The sequence below is a fragment of the Meles meles genome, chromosome 17 (assembly GCF_922984935.1).
Source record: "Meles meles chromosome 17, mMelMel3.1 paternal haplotype, whole genome shotgun sequence".
NCBI classification, from domain to species: Eukaryota; Metazoa; Chordata; class Mammalia; order Carnivora; family Mustelidae; genus Meles; species Meles meles.
Genome location: NC_060082.1, coordinates 3,139,908 through 3,154,877, shown reverse-complemented (window position 1 = coordinate 3,154,877; position 14,970 = coordinate 3,139,908). Strand labels below are relative to the sequence as shown.

The 14,970-nt window shown below is 53.4% G+C and overlaps 1 protein-coding gene and 1 long non-coding RNA gene across 2 annotated transcripts; both read left to right on the top strand.

Annotated features, from left to right (window-relative positions):
- The first annotated feature begins 6,134 nt into the window (after window positions 1-6,134).
- On the top strand, window positions 6,135-8,779 carry LOC123928440. The gene is made up of 3 exons (XR_006815702.1): window positions 6,135-6,383; window positions 7,048-7,145; window positions 8,452-8,779. It is a non-coding gene; the product is annotated as an uncharacterized LOC123928440 (long non-coding RNA).
- Window positions 8,780-14,079: 5,300 nt separating this feature from the next.
- SMIM42 (small integral membrane protein 42) lies at window positions 14,080-14,556 on the top strand. The gene has a single exon (XM_045982148.1). It carries the CDS (start codon window positions 14,080-14,082, stop codon window positions 14,290-14,292), a length of 213 nt encoding a protein of 70 aa, XP_045838104.1. The 3' UTR covers window positions 14,293-14,556.
- Window positions 14,557-14,970: the final 414 nt, after the last annotated feature.

Sequence of the window (14,970 nt, the reverse complement as noted above, 5' to 3'; positions counted from 1 at the left end):
GGGGCGCATGGGTGGTTCCGTCCATTAAGCATCCGAGTCTTGGCTTGAGCTCAGGTCATGATCCCTCAAGGTGGTGGGATCGAGCCCTGCATAGGGCTCAACTGGGAAATGCTTGAGATTCTTTCCCTGCCCCTCCCCCTACTCATGGGCTCCTGCTCTCTCCTCTAAAGTAAATAAATAAAAATATTTTAAAAAATAGAACCAAGCTTTTTCCTGAAAGTGAGGCTGAAGTGAGACCTTAGTGTGAGATATGATTAACCCATTTTCTGAAGCAGATCTAACAAGACGTCAATCAAATGAGCCCTTTTGAACTTCTGAAATCTCTTGCTTCCATGGTTTCATTTGAGACAAAAGTAATGACTGAGTTACAGTAGAGACTGTGAACCAAAACAAAACCACCCTTGATTTAAGGCAGCAATGTCAGAAATTACACTCGAATTTGGTTGCCCTTGTGGGTTCTACGCCGGAAATGTACAAATGCAAGTACAAATATTTGAAAGTTTAGTCTTGTATCGTCTGATTCTGCTCCACGTGGCTGATGCTTAATTCCCACTGCTGCCAACTGACCCTAATGAGACACACACTGGGCACATTTAACGATCCATGGTGCACTTCTCCCACCTCCATCCTCTCTCTCTCTGACATAGACACCCTCGCCCGTCACTTCCTTGCATCAGCCTGTTAGGACCTGCATGAATAGCAGAAGGGCAGAGAACGAGGGAACATTCCCAGAGAAAATAAAACCGAGGGGACTGAACATGGTGCCAGAAACCAAGGGTACGAAGATGAGTAAAATTACTCAGGAGACAAGCTCTGAGTCAGGTGACATACAGCCACCAAGTGGCTGAGCTGGACTTCAACTCGGGGCCTGATGGACTCCGAGGCCTGTACCCTGAAATGCCATGAAGACAGCCCTTCCTGTGACCACCCTCAAAGGACCTACGATCTAATAGGCTAGAGAGGTGTAAAAGCACAGCAGTGGTGGACACGGGAGGAAACTCGCCCGTCGTGGGCAGGAGAGGAGAGCTGTCACACAGCTTCTTGGAAGACGTGGTCCTCCAGCTTCGTTGTGGACAAGCCCCTTTGTAGGAAAGGCAAACATTACGACCATACTCTCACGATGCTTGTTTCCAACTTTGGGAAGCAGACAATAAACAAGGAACCAGGTTTTTTGTTTGTTTGTTTTTCAAGTACTAACAATTCTAGAGGGAAATTAGGGGAGACCTGGGGATCGCGTGATAAGGGCGCTGTTGGAGAGCGCCTCTCTGATGAGATGAGTATCTGGGTAAAGTCCCCAACAGTCACCTGGGGGGGGAAAAAAGAGTATTCTAGGGAGGGGTGCTTGGCATGTTCACACACCAGCGATGAAATCAGGGCAGCCAGAGCAGAGGGGCCACACGAGGAGAGCAGGAAGGAGATGTGAGCGTGAAATGGAGACCAAATCAGGTGGGGGCTTGGAGAGGAATTACTTTAAGCATCATTTTGGATGAAGTTTCATTTTGTGTCCGGAGCAAGGAAGGCAAATGAAGCCAGTACTGCCCATAGGCACTGCGAAGCATTCTTAAAGTAAAGAATTCCAGTTGTAAAAGTATTTATTCCTGGGGCGCCTGGGTGGCTCCGTGGGTTACAGCCTCTGCCTTCGGCTCAGGTCATGGTCCCAGGGTCCTGGGATTGAGCCCCACGTCGGGCTCTCTGCTCCGCGGGGAGCCTGCTTCCTCCTCTCTCTCTGCCTGCCTCTCTGCCTAGTTGTGACTTCTGTCAAATAAATAAAATGAACTTTTGGGACTTCATCAAGATCAAAAGCTTCTGCACAGCAAAGGAAACAGTCAACAAAACAAAAAGGCAACCCACGGAATGAGAGAAGATTATTTGCAAATGACAGTACAGACAAAAGGTTGATATCCAGGATCTATAAAGAACTTCTCAAACTCAACACACACAAAACAGATAATCATATCAAAAAATGGGCAGAAGATATGAACAGACACTTCTCCAACGAAGACATACAAATGGCTATCAGACACATGAAAAATGTTCATCATCACTAGCCATTAGGGAGATTCAAATCAAAACCACATTGAGATATCACCTGACACCAGTTAGAATGGCCAAAATCAACAAGACAGGAAACATGTGGTGGAGAGGATGTGGAGAAAGGGGAACCCTCTTACACTGTTGGTGGGAATGCAAGTTAGTGCGGCCACTTTGGAAAACAGTGTGGGATTCCTCAAGAAATTAAGAATAGAGCCTCCCTATGACCCTGCAATTGCACTGCTGGGTATTTACCCCAAAGATACAGATGTAGTGAAAAGAAGAGCCATCTGTACCCCAATGTGTATTGCAGCAATGGTCACGGTCGCCAAACTGTGGAAAGAGCCAGGATGCCCTTCAACGGACGAATGGATAAGAAGATGTGGTCCATATACACGATGGAGTATTATGCCTCCATCAGAAAGGATGAATACCCAACTTTTGTAGCAACGTGGACGGGACTGGAGGAGATTATGCTGAGTGAAATAAGTCAAGCAGAGAGAGTCAAGTATCATATGGTCTCACTTATTTGTGGAGCATAACAAATGACATGGAGGACATAGGGAGATGGAGAGGAGAAGGGAGTTGAGGGAAATTGGAAGGGGAGATGAACCATGAGAGACTATGGGCTCTGAGAAACAACCAGAGGGTTTTGAAGGGGTGGGAGGTGGGAGGTTGGGGAGCCAGGTGGTGGGTATTAGTGAGGGCACATGTTGCAAGGAGCACTGGGTGTGGTGCAAAAACAATGGATACTGTTATGGTGAAAAGAAATTTAAAAAAAAAAAAAAAAGAGTATTTATTCCTTGAGAATCCACTCCCCGCCCCCCCACGGGCTCCAGTAAGACCATTTAGAATATGCTGGAAACAAGATTTCCCAACAGTTCAAAAAAAGAAAAAGAAAGGAAAGGAAAATCATCCGAAAGCGCCATTCTTCTGTTCCAGCTTAGTCCACCCGCTAAGGCAGGCTTTAAAAAACAAAAACGCTGGGGCGTATCTTCGTCCTCACGCAGGGTCGCGCACTGGTCACCGGACGCCCCCCCCCTCCAGCTCCGAGCCTCCCCGCACCGCGCAGGCAGCAGCTCCGTGGCCGCCCCGGACGCGGGAGCACCAGGCGCAGCAGCGAGTCTGCGACCGGCCGGGAGGGTCGCGGGCGCCTCCTGCACAGAGCGAGGCCGGACGTGGCGCACGGCGTGTCCCTGCGAGCGCGGCCGCCCCGGCAGCACCTTCGGCGTCCGAGGGCCGAGCCGGCACGACACGGCAGAGACGGCGCGGGACGCGGAGGACAGGCCGGTGCGGGGGGAAGAGCGCGGAGCCGAGGGCGGTGCGAGGAGAACGGACACCGCGGAGCGAGCCGGGGACACGCGGGGCCGTCGGAGGCCGCGGGGCCGTGCCGCTCCCCCGGGGCCGTCCGCCGACCGCCCGCTCCGGCCCCGCGCACAGCCCGCGCCACCGGCCGCGGAGGAGCCGGAGACGGTGCGTCCTCCCGCCGCCCTCGCCGCGCCCCCGACGTCCCCCGGCCTCGCCGGCGGATCCTCCCGCGTCTCCCGTCGCCCCCGCTCTGTCCTCCAGCCCGGTCTGCACCCCCGTCCTGGGGCGCCGGGCACGGAGGGGCGCGCTCTGCCCGCGAGCGAGGACGCGGAGGACCCGGGACCGGGCGCGAGGACGACGGCCAAGACGAGAGCCCGAGGCCGGGCGCAGCCAGCCGCGGGCCGCAGAGGTCTGCAGGGACACGCGCTTCTGCACACGGAAGCCTGGTGCGGGACGAAGCGCAGACCCCGCAGGGAAACAAGAAACGCCGCGCCACCTGAACACAAACGGCGGGACGACGCCGCAGCCAGGCCGCCCCGACCCGCCCTCCTGCGCGGAAACCTCAGCCGCGCCGCCGCAGAGACCAACTCCGAAACCCCGCCGCGCTCCCTTGAACTACAACACCCAACATGCCCCACGCGCAGGACGAGCGACCCAGCCTCTTCCGCCCCCGTCAGCCAATGGGCTTCTTCAATCTCCTAGCCCCAGAAACACCACGGGAAGGGAGGGCTCTTTCCGTCACGTGACCCTTTCAGTTTCTCCCTCGGGGATTCCAGAACTGCGGTACTGGACAAGACACCAAAGGCCTAGGTCCTAGGTCCAAGTATGGGATCTTCGGTAGCTTTGGTTTCACTAACGAAACGCAGGTTACTTGAGCGAAGGCCCTGTACCACGCCCCTCGTTTCACGTCCCTCCTAACTTCTTCCGGGGCGGGGCTTGGAACTAGCACACGGGCACTTCCCCACCTCTTGGGGCGGGCCTTAGATTTGCAGGACATGCGCACTGGCTCACATGCGCCATTCTCCACCAGGCGGGGTGGGTGGGGCTCGGACCTGAAGCACATGCGCACTTTCTACCTTCCCTGTGGCGGGTCTAGAAACTGAAGCACATGCGCACTTCCCCCATACTCAGTGGCGGGCCTCGGACCTCACGCACATGCGCACTTTCTCGTCTTCCGCGGGTGGGCCTCGGACCTGCGGCACATGCGCAGTTTCGTGTCTTCCCTTGGCCGCATGTACAGAAAGGACGCACCGCTCTGATTTTTTCCAGAGCTGTTCTAAAGATTGTATTTGGGGTAATGCAGTCCTTCTTTTTTTTTCCCCTCGTGTTTCACTTCAGGATGCAGTAATGAGATGTGTTTTTTTTTAAAGGTTTTATTTATTTATTTGACAGACAGAGATCACAAGTAGGCAGAGAGGCAGGTAGAGAGAAGGGGATGCAGGCTCCCCGCGGAGCAGAGAGCCCGATGCGGGGCTCGATCCCAGGACCCTGAGATCATGACCTGAGCCGAAGGCAGTGGCTTAACCCATTGAGCCACCCAGGTGCCCCGAGATGTTATTTTTTTTTTTTAAAAAAAAGCCTAAAGCAGGGTTTGCAATCTGCCCCGTGTAGCAGACCGGCCGTGGGGTTGCCGGTCACGTACAGCCGCCCTGGGCCGGGGGTTGGTGCTGTGCACCCAGGCGGGCCGCGTGGAGCCCCCCGGGCCCCCCGGTGCCCAGTGCCGGAGAAGCCCGGGAAGCGAGCAGGTGCAGCGCTGGCCCCGGAAGCAGGAACCGCAGGCGGGGCAGCATTTCTGGGGCAGCTGGAAGGGGCAGCCGGGAGGGAGACGGGCGGCTTTGGCCGTCCCGCTGCTGCTCGTCCTGACGATTCTCTGCCTACGTCCCTGCTCTTCCCATCCCTGCCGCCGCTCACAGATCATCGTGGGCTCTTGCTTAAGTGATTTCTCTGGGTCTGGTCCCCACCCCAGCCCTGTGGGAATCCCTCTAAAATGCAAATATGATCATTAAAACATGCCATGGCTCCCCCTTACCCCAGAGCAATGGCCCGGCCGCCTCCTACAGCAGAGCTCTTCCACTCTGTGTTCCAGTCGTCTTCAAATATTGGCAGTCCCTTCAACGCACCGGGCTCTCTTCCCCAAGGGCTCCTTTCCTATAGAAGCAATTTAATGAGCATCCTGGGCTCTGCCGAGCGCCGTCCTGGCGGGGTTTCTTCCAGAGCCTTCCACCACACTCTGGCTCAGACGGATTCTATAGCTTTCTGCTCCCTTAGTTATCACAAGTCCAGTCAAGTGAATTCGCTTTAAACTCCAATCTCATCCCACCGCGAGCCCCAGGCAGGCTTCCCCTGCAGGGCTTGGTTTGGAGAACCGGTGTGTTCTGTCCTTCAGTAGAACTCTCACTAATTTAAACAACTTGTTGCATTGGGAGCTAGAGCACTCATTAGGGAGGAAGGGCAAGGAGTTCCTTTACGTGACTGGGCACATAATTACAATCATCTGTTGGTTCTCTGCCTCGCAGGGTAAGGCTGACTGGTCATGGATACCTTCCATTTGGAAGGTGCCCAAATGCCGGCTCTTATGGGCACATGGGTTAGTTTTCTGGAAGCTCTCCCCATTGCGTAATCCCAGATGGGGAAACCACTGCAGCTTAACTGCTTCCGCAAGCCCTGAGGTTCTCCTTTGGTGGTATAACAAGGCTCCCTTGGCTACCGGTTTTCTTGGGAGGAGAACCAGCAAGATGGCTCAGGCCCTGCTGATTTCCATACTGTTCACGTGACTTTCAGAAAACTCACAGATCCTTTTACACCAGAGGACCTCCTTCCCACTATGCAACTGCAATGGAAGGGAAGGTCCAGCATCTCCTGCCCTCCACCACAGCCTCTGGATGTGACATCCTTCCTTCCTTTGTCCAAGGAGCCACTGTTAGCTGACCTGGAAGGAGTGAGGGAGCTGTGATGCGGGTCTGGCTGGGGCCCTTCACGCCGGTGAGGACAGGATGATGGGTGGACAGCTTCCTGGAGCACGTATGCCTATGCTGAGACACCAGGTAGAGTTCTCGGGAGCTACAGCCCCCTTCCTCTGTCCTCTCCCTCTCTACTCCCCACGATAGAGCAGAAAGGACAGGTTGTCCCACGGGCCCACAGAAAAGTGCTGCTTGGCTTTCGGAGCCTTAGGATAAAGTTGAATATTATTCCTAGGAGGCCGTTTCAGACAAAAGACCCTCCCATATCTCTGGCCCTGAATTGTCTGTTCTCTCATTTACAATGGGGGCGGCAGTTTTGTCTGAAGAGCCAAGTTTCTGGGTTAACTAAAACATGAGCTTACCCAGAACATCACATTCTACTGTTCCCTCAACAAATATATATGAGCGTTATTTACACGCTGGTTTTCAGGGAAACTACGGCAAAGACAGTTCCTGCTCTCAAGTTTCGATCGGGGTGCGGGGGACACTCTGAGCACCGAGTACTCTGATGGGGCCGTGCATGTATGGCTTGCAGGTGCAGGTCTGGTTCCCAGGAAAAATAACAGGAACCTTAAAGCAGGAGCTGAGTGCACAGAGAAGCGGAGGGGAGAGACGCAGAGCGGCAGGCAGAGTCAACGCCAGGTGCGGAGGCCAGGCGGCGGCAGAAGCCAATGGACTTGCTGAGCGCCGAGCCTGCTGGAGGCCTCCCTGGGAACAGGGCAAGTATTGCTTTGTTTGATTCTTACAGCTCTTTGGGATCGGCACTGTGATGAACCCCATTTTACGGAGGCAGAGACAGAGGCAGGGAAGTCAAGTAAACCCTTGAACACGATCACAGTTTGCGCAGTAAGTGCTGAAGCCAGGACTCGAACCAGGAGTGGGAGTGCTGGCAGTGCCCGTTCGCCCCTTGGCCACCTGGCTCTGGAGGCTGGGGAAAGTGCTCTTTGGAGAAAGAGTACGAGATGCACGGGGAAGGGGGACAGGAGAGGAAACTAGGCAGGTAGGCTCGGCAGGACGTGAATGCAGTTTACACACCATGTGGGGCCCTTGGACTCTATCTTAAGGTAACAGGGGTGCCAATGACATATTCTGAGGAGGAAAGTGGTCTGCCTTGTACGGCTATTACTCTGTTAACGCGAGGAGGGTGGATGATCCTGGGACAAGGCTGCTGGAGAGGGGTATGAGGGCCAACCGGCCCACAGTGCAGGAGGAGCAAGGACCGGGAGGCGAACGCTTGGGCGGAGGCGGAAGCAGGGGGTAAGGAGGAGGGGTGGGTGCGGAGGGCACTTCAGAAGTGAGGTTGAGGGGTATCAAAACTGAGTGAGGACAGGAGTCAGGGAGGACAAGCAGGCCGGCGAGACTGCTGGGCTTCTTACTCTGGAGTGAGGACAGGGGAGAGGCAGACGGGAAAGGGAAGACCTAGGATCGGGTGGAGGGGAAGGCTTGTGGTGCTCATGGTGCCCTGCAGGGGTGAGCAGGACAGGACCATGCCGCTGGACCTAGAGCCTGGGGTAGGGGGTGCCATCTGGGCGCGGGCACAGGACCGCGGACATGCAGGCTGACACCAAACCCAGGACAGTGGCTGGGACAGGCAGAGCAGGCTCCACAAGACAAAGCCTGGAGATGGGCCGGAGGGACCATGCAGCCTGCAAAAGGGCAGTGGATTGGGGGGGAAGGAGGGGCACGGAGGGAGGAGCACGGTGTGCAGGGTGCTGCTTCCAGAGCCGCGGGGCACGGAGCAGCTCAGCAAAGGGGCTGACAGTCCTGCCGCGCCCAGATAATTGCGGAGAGGCTCGTACACTTGGGAGGATGAGACGGTTGTTGGCTGGGGGGTGGGCTTGGGCACTGCAGGAGCAGGGGTGCAGGGAGGCCGATGAAGACGGCTCTTGTCACTAAACTGGCTCTGATGGAAAGGAGAGAGAGCACAGCATCCGGGGAGGGTTTTCTGGTGGTGGTTCTGGTCTTTAAGGTAAGAGAGACTTGGCTCGGCGTATTTGTTTCCTGTGGCTACGACACATTGCCACAAACTTGGTGACTTAAAACTAAATGAATTTCTTCTCTTACGGCTCTGGAGATCAGAGGTCTTAAACCGGGCTGGCGGGACTGCGTCCTCTGGGGAGGTTCTAGGCGAGAATCCGTTTGTCTTTTCTAGCTTCCAGACGCAGCCTGGACTCTCCGGCCCTGGCCCCTGGCCCCTGGCCCCTTCCTCCGTCTCCAAAGCCAGCAACGCAGCACCTTCCACTCCTTCCACTCTCTCTCTCCCTCTCTCCCCTTCCCTCTCTCTGTCTCTGCTTCCCTTGTCACGCCATCTCTCTGTCTAACTCTTAAAAGGACTCTTGTAATTATATCCAGTCCGCTCAGATAATCTGGGATAATTCCCTCGTTAAAACCTTCAACCCAATCGTATCTGTAAAGCCCTCTTACCGTAGAAAGTAACACAGACACATGTTCTGGGGATCAGGAAGGGACATAAATTTGGGTAGCCATCACGCAGCCGACTACACACAGTATCTGCCTGGCATAGAGTAGGTGCCCAGCGATATTATCACTAACGGTAATATGAATATTTCTGTGCTGCGCCGAGAAAGAGCCATCGGAGAGACATTACCAGTGAGAGTGAGAGACTCGGAGGGAGAAAGCAAGAACTCTCAGGCCGGAAGGGTGTGCCCACACTGGAGAAGGACCGTGGATGTCCTCATCCCGGCTTCAGCCTGGCAAGCTGGTCGTGTGCAACATGCCACCTTCCCCTGATCTCCCGTCTGATTCATTACTGTTTCCCCCAGCCCCAGCCCAGAGCTCCTGGCTCAGCCTCTTCTACAAATCCGCATTCGAAACATGTTTGGGATGAATAAGTGAATGAATTGGTGGAGGGACAAATGTGCAAACTTAGCGGGCTGGGGGGCGGGGGGGGGGGGGGGCTGTGGGTTTTGGTGATGAGGACAGAGCAGCTTCTAGCCACGAAGGCTTCCTGCGGGAAGGCCCGTGTCCGCTGGGTCAAGGGCAAAGAGCTGGAGGAGCAGGAAGGACTGCGGCAGGTGGAGACAAGAGGTGGAACGTGGGAGTCAAGTGAATGCTGGCCGGACCGAGGGAGCCGGGGGCGAGCAGAGGCCATCACCAGCCCCACGAGTGAGCGTGCACTGATACCAGGAGCATCAAGGACCACTGTAGGCTTCCAAGAGATGTAAGAACAGAACCACAGTACAAAGAGCATTGGAGTAAGAAGAGCCCCAGGTTGGATTTTTTTTTTCTCTGAAGTTAAATGTCTGGTCCTGAACTGATTCCTGCATGACTTGGAGCAAATGACTCACCCTCTTGAGCCTCAGTTGCCCGAGAGGATTGAGCAGGTGCAGCCCTTCGCCCCACAGCCAGGGTAAGGAAAGACAGAAGGCGCTAAGGGATTGCTGCTGCCGTCTCTGAGTTGTCGCTTTAAATAAAACAATGTCAAAACACTAAGGATGTGTCTTCATGGAGGCCCAGTGAACGTTCTTTGCTCTCTTTCCTTTCAGAAATTTAAAGTGCTCTACACACACACAACAACAATGACGACAAAAACTTGAATGCTGTCAGTCAGCGGGGCATGGGACAGGCTGGAAGCTGGGAGGTGAGAAAACTCGGGGTCGTCAGGCTTTGCTGGAGAAGGAGAACGTGTAGGGGTGTGTGTGTGCATGCAAGGATTGTGGGAGTTGCCTCCCGCGATCAAGGAGGCAGTAACGTCTCCCGATCTTCCCTCTGCAGCGGGAGACCAGGAGAGCTGCTGCTGTCATTCAGCCCAAGTCCACAGGCCTGAGAACCGGCGTCACGAATGCCCAAGGGCAGGAGACAATAGACGTCCCAGCTCCTGCAGACAACACAGAGATGTGAGGCAGCTGGAAGGAGTCACCTCTGTTGCAGATAAAGCTCCATGTGCAGCCACAGTGGGCTTCCTAACGGGAAGACTGGGACCAGACTGACTCACCATCCCATCCTGTTGGTCGGTGGACAACCACGGGCCTCTCACTCATAGGGCTTCCACAAAAGTCACGGGAAGGAGCAGACCCAGTAGGCGCTCTCTGCACCGGGGAGAGGGAGTGAGAGCTGGGATACCAAGAGCCTACGAGTATTGGGAACAGGGTTTCTGCTCCAAGAGAGAAGACCTCAGGAGTGCAGAGAAAGTGTCCCTCAGTACCACGTTCTAGGTCTTGTTTTCTCCTCGGGCATCCCGGGCCATCCAGAGATGCTGACCCAGCCAGTGGGAAACCCAGTGTGTGCTGTGTGTCAGTGGTGTTTCCCCTGGAGGTGCTGGAGGGCCTTCACCACAACTCCGGGACTGAAGGGCCATTTGGTCTGCACGTCTCTGATGGTCAGTTCAGGGAGTGATGAGTGGCTCAGCCATTTCCTGCAGATCAGCACCCAGCCAGGGAGGTGAGGGAAACCGGCAGGCCCGGCGCTCCATCAAAGCCTCTCCGTACCCGTCTAACGTGAGTTAGGGGCAGCCAGTTAAACCACAGACCTGAGTGAAGCCACGGACTGGGAAATGAGAGAAGAGCATGAGAGGTAACAGAGAGGGAAGTCCAGGCTGCCTGGTGAGCTGAGATGAGCCCAATGTGTCTGAAACAAGGAGGCAGAAAAGACAGACGAGAGTGCTGACGGGCATGGGCCTTCTTTGGGGGGGGATGAAGATATCCTCACATTGGACTGTGATGACATTTGGACAATCCTGGGAATGTACATGAAAACATTGATCTGTGCACTAAGTGGGTGACTTGTAGTGACTCATACCTCAATGAGGATGTCTACAAAAACAACAACACAACAGAGATGGTGTGCTTTAGTGGGTGGACTAGCGGAGGAGAGGCCGGGGTGCCAGGCTTTCCCTTTTGGCCCAGTGGGTGTGCGCCCTTGGTCGCTCTCCTTTCTCGTGCCTCGGTTAGCTCCTCCGGTAGGTGAAGGACGTGGACAAATGGTCTGCAAATGGTATCCGTTTCCAGGGGCTGCTGTAGTAAGCGACCATGAATGTGGTGACTAAAAACAACAGAAATTTATTTTGTCCCGGTCCTGGAGGCCAGACGCCTGAGATCAGGGGCTGTGGTCCCTCCAGACACTCGAGGGGAGAATCCCTTCCTGGCCTTTGCACAGTCAGTGGCTGTGGTTGTTCCTTGGCCTGTGGCTGCCTCTCTCGCTCTGTCTTCCCATCTCCTTCTCGTCTGTGTGTCTGTCTCTCCCACAACTCCCTCCTTCTCTCTTACAAGAGCGCATGTGGTGTTTGGGACCCACTAGGATAACCTCGGAGGAGTGCCTCCTCTCGAGACGCTCAGCATAGTCACGTCTTCTGTGCATAAGGGAACATCCACACGTTCCAGGGAGCTGGCACAGGTGTCCCGGGGCTGGGGGATCCATTCACAGCCCTTTGAAAGTTCACAGTGACTGGGCAGAACCAACCTGCCCTGTGTTGTTCCTCTTCCCTTCCCTCCCGTTCACCCTAGCTCTTATTTAAAAGAACATTTTAACTGTAACATTGTAACATTTGCATACAGTTCCATGGCTTGGAAGGTTATTATGCATTTATAAGCTCGTTTCAGTCCCATGGAAACCTATAATCTTGCCTTATCACTATTATCGCATCCACGAAGAGTAGACAGAGGCTCAGAGATATGGCCTGACCGAGGTCACGAGCCCTGGAGAGCGAGGGCTGGGCTCCGCCCTGAGTCCTCAAGCCACAACTCGTGTGGCTCCCACTGTCCTCACCCGTCTGAATCCTGATGGGGTGTCAAGATGTTCTGAGACCCGGAGGGAGGAGATGCGTCAGGGTGTACTAGGTTCTTCCAGTTCCTCCTGTGAAGCACAAACCCTGGACGTTTTATATAAAAACAACGTAAGAAGTCTCCAGAAGGAGGGAAGGAGAAGGCAGAATGACTGGGGACCTTGGAACCCGAGGATGGACGTGGCAATGAGTACCCTGAGTTTGCTTTTTGACTCATACGTGCTAGATTGGGTGTTGGAGGAACAACCCAGTAATGCCCACAGGCATAGACAAAATAAAGTCTCAGGAAAAGCCTGCTTGTCTTTCTGTAGCCAAAAAACTAGGGGGAAGGCAATCCAACAAGACATAAAACTTCTAGACAATAGTCGCCAATAGTTACTGTAGCCAAACACCACGGAAAAACTTGTGGCCCCAACTCCACCTCTAAGCAAACCCCAAGGGGGATCCCAGGGTCCCACCCTTGCCCAGATGGAATGAAATACCCTTCCCCATGGTCCACCCCAGGCTAGGGTAGTATCAGAGAAGACAGAGTGGGGATCCAGGACTTCCATTCCTGCCCAGAGACAATGAGCTCCCAATCCAGAGATAGCAAAGTGTCCTTCCCTGTCTTTGCCAAAGTGTCAGAGGAGGCCACCTTGGGGGTCTGAGATCCCATATCCACCCAGAAGTGAGGCTTTACCTCTCTAACCCTGGGTTCATTAAAGGAGGCTAAGCAGAGAACCCAGACCTTCACCACTGCCTGGCCTTAGTGAGGTGACCCCTACCCACAATGGGCATGATGTCAGAGGAATCTGCTAAAATAGAAGATTTAAATAAGATCCAGAGTCCCATAACACCTAAATGCCCAGCATACAATCAGAATCATGCATCACACCAGGAACATCTCAAATTAAAAAAAAAAAAATGCTAACACCAAGATGGGCAGATGTTGGAATTACCTAACAAGGATATTAAAGAATCATAAAAATACTTCAACAAGCAATTATGAATACACTTGAAACAAATAAAAAGTAGAAAATCTCAGTGAGGATATTGATGATATAAAGGAGAACCAAATGGAAATTTTAGAACTGCAAAATAGACTTAGCAAAGTAAAACACTGGGGACAGAGGAAAACAATCTGTGAACTCAAAGACGTAACAAGCTGAACAGTAAGTGGGGTCAAAGAAACAGACCTTCCTTCTCCTCTTGTGCTCTGTAAATCATGTCTGCTGAAGCAAAGAGCATAACATGGCTGGAGGTCAATTTCAACATACACAGAGGAAATATTTAATAAAATTGTACTGCCAGTGGCGAAGGGTGGAAGGAGCTTGATGAAGGTAGGTTTTCTGCAGCTGTCTCCAGCTGGTAGGATGTGGACACCATTAGTCTTCGTAGTGACAGAGTAATTCTGTATCATGATTTCAGCGGTGGTGACAGGAATCTGTGTGTACAATGAAAGACCACAGAACTACTCGAGCACATTTTTCCAATGTCTATTCATCGGTTTTGATTTTGTGCTATAGGTACACACAATTAGCCATTGGGATGCGTGAGTTTTCTGCTGTCTCTGCAACTTCCTGTATGTCCACAATTATTTCAGAACGAATAGCTCATGATAAAAAGGGATTGAAGGGGCAGCTTCACAAGCAGTTGGGGAGCCATTTCCAATCTAGAGGTCAGGCATGAAGGGAAGTGGGGCTCAGAGGATGGAGGTCTCTGGACTAGAACCTTCAGTCCAGACCCTAGCCGCCCCTTCAAGTGACATCACAAAGCCTCAGAGGCCCCACCCTGCACTTGGAAGTCTTATCAATCAAGCCATCATCTGAGGACTGTATTTGTACTGGAAGCAGTTGTTCAACATCGCCGAGCAAACTTCCTTCCCCGCTCAGTTGACATCCAAGGAAAATGGTGCCGTGTGAGCAACAGGGTTGAATAGATGTGCGACCGTAGCTCCACACCCAGTTCGAGGATATAACAGAGAGCTGCCTGGTTCTCTTGGTGTGTAGCCATTGGGGCAGTCTGCGTAGACCACGTAGCCCAGCTTACTTCGAGAAACCTATGTCTTCCTCACAACTCCCAACCTTCCTATGGGACAAGGGCACGCTCACCACCACCATATCTGATCCTGCTTACCTGGTAAAGGTTCTCTTCTTCTTCGCACTCCTGATGACGCTCGTCACTCTACTCATCCTGGTCTGGAAAGTAACCAAGGACAAAGGCAACACGTTCAGAGGGCCAGACCCAAGAAAGGAGGAAACTCTGCTGGCATGAAGATGGACAGCCCCTGCTGAGGACTCCATTGAGGGGAAGACCTGGAGGCTCAGGAGGCAGGGCCGTCCGGGGGCCTTCTCAGAGCCGGAGCCTGAGGAAGAAGAGCTGCTCTGTCCCCCCAGGTCCCCCCGCCCCATGCCAGAGCTTCCCCGCTACGTTGCCCCTCCTCCACTGCAGCTGTAATTCACGCTCATCTTGCTGTTCTCTGGCTGGTCCCCGAGGCCGGGTTTGCACGTCTTCTCTCTGTGGATCTTCTCGACTGAAATTATAAATGGCTGTTGATTTCTGCACTAACCGAGGAAAGAAACAAACACATGGAGGATGGAAAATTGATTACAAAGCCCAAGTTTTCGTTTCTGAATCGGGCATGTATTGACTCTGGGATATAGAAATCATCGGGAGCTCACCGCATCTCCGACACGAAACAATGCTGTACCAGCAGCTCAGTTCCAGAAGATCCTTGAAATAAGACAGCTCACCTTCCCCACAAGTTCGAGGCAAAATGCTCCCTCCTTTTCACCTCATTCTGCAAATAAAAAAAGTATTGCCTCTCAAAAAATGATCTGAAACACCAAATACTTTTCTCTCCTCTCTCCCATCCTCCAATTTTGTGAGTTGGCAAACTTTAAAAATATCATATTCTAAAATAATGATTTCATTTTAAAATATCTTTTCTGA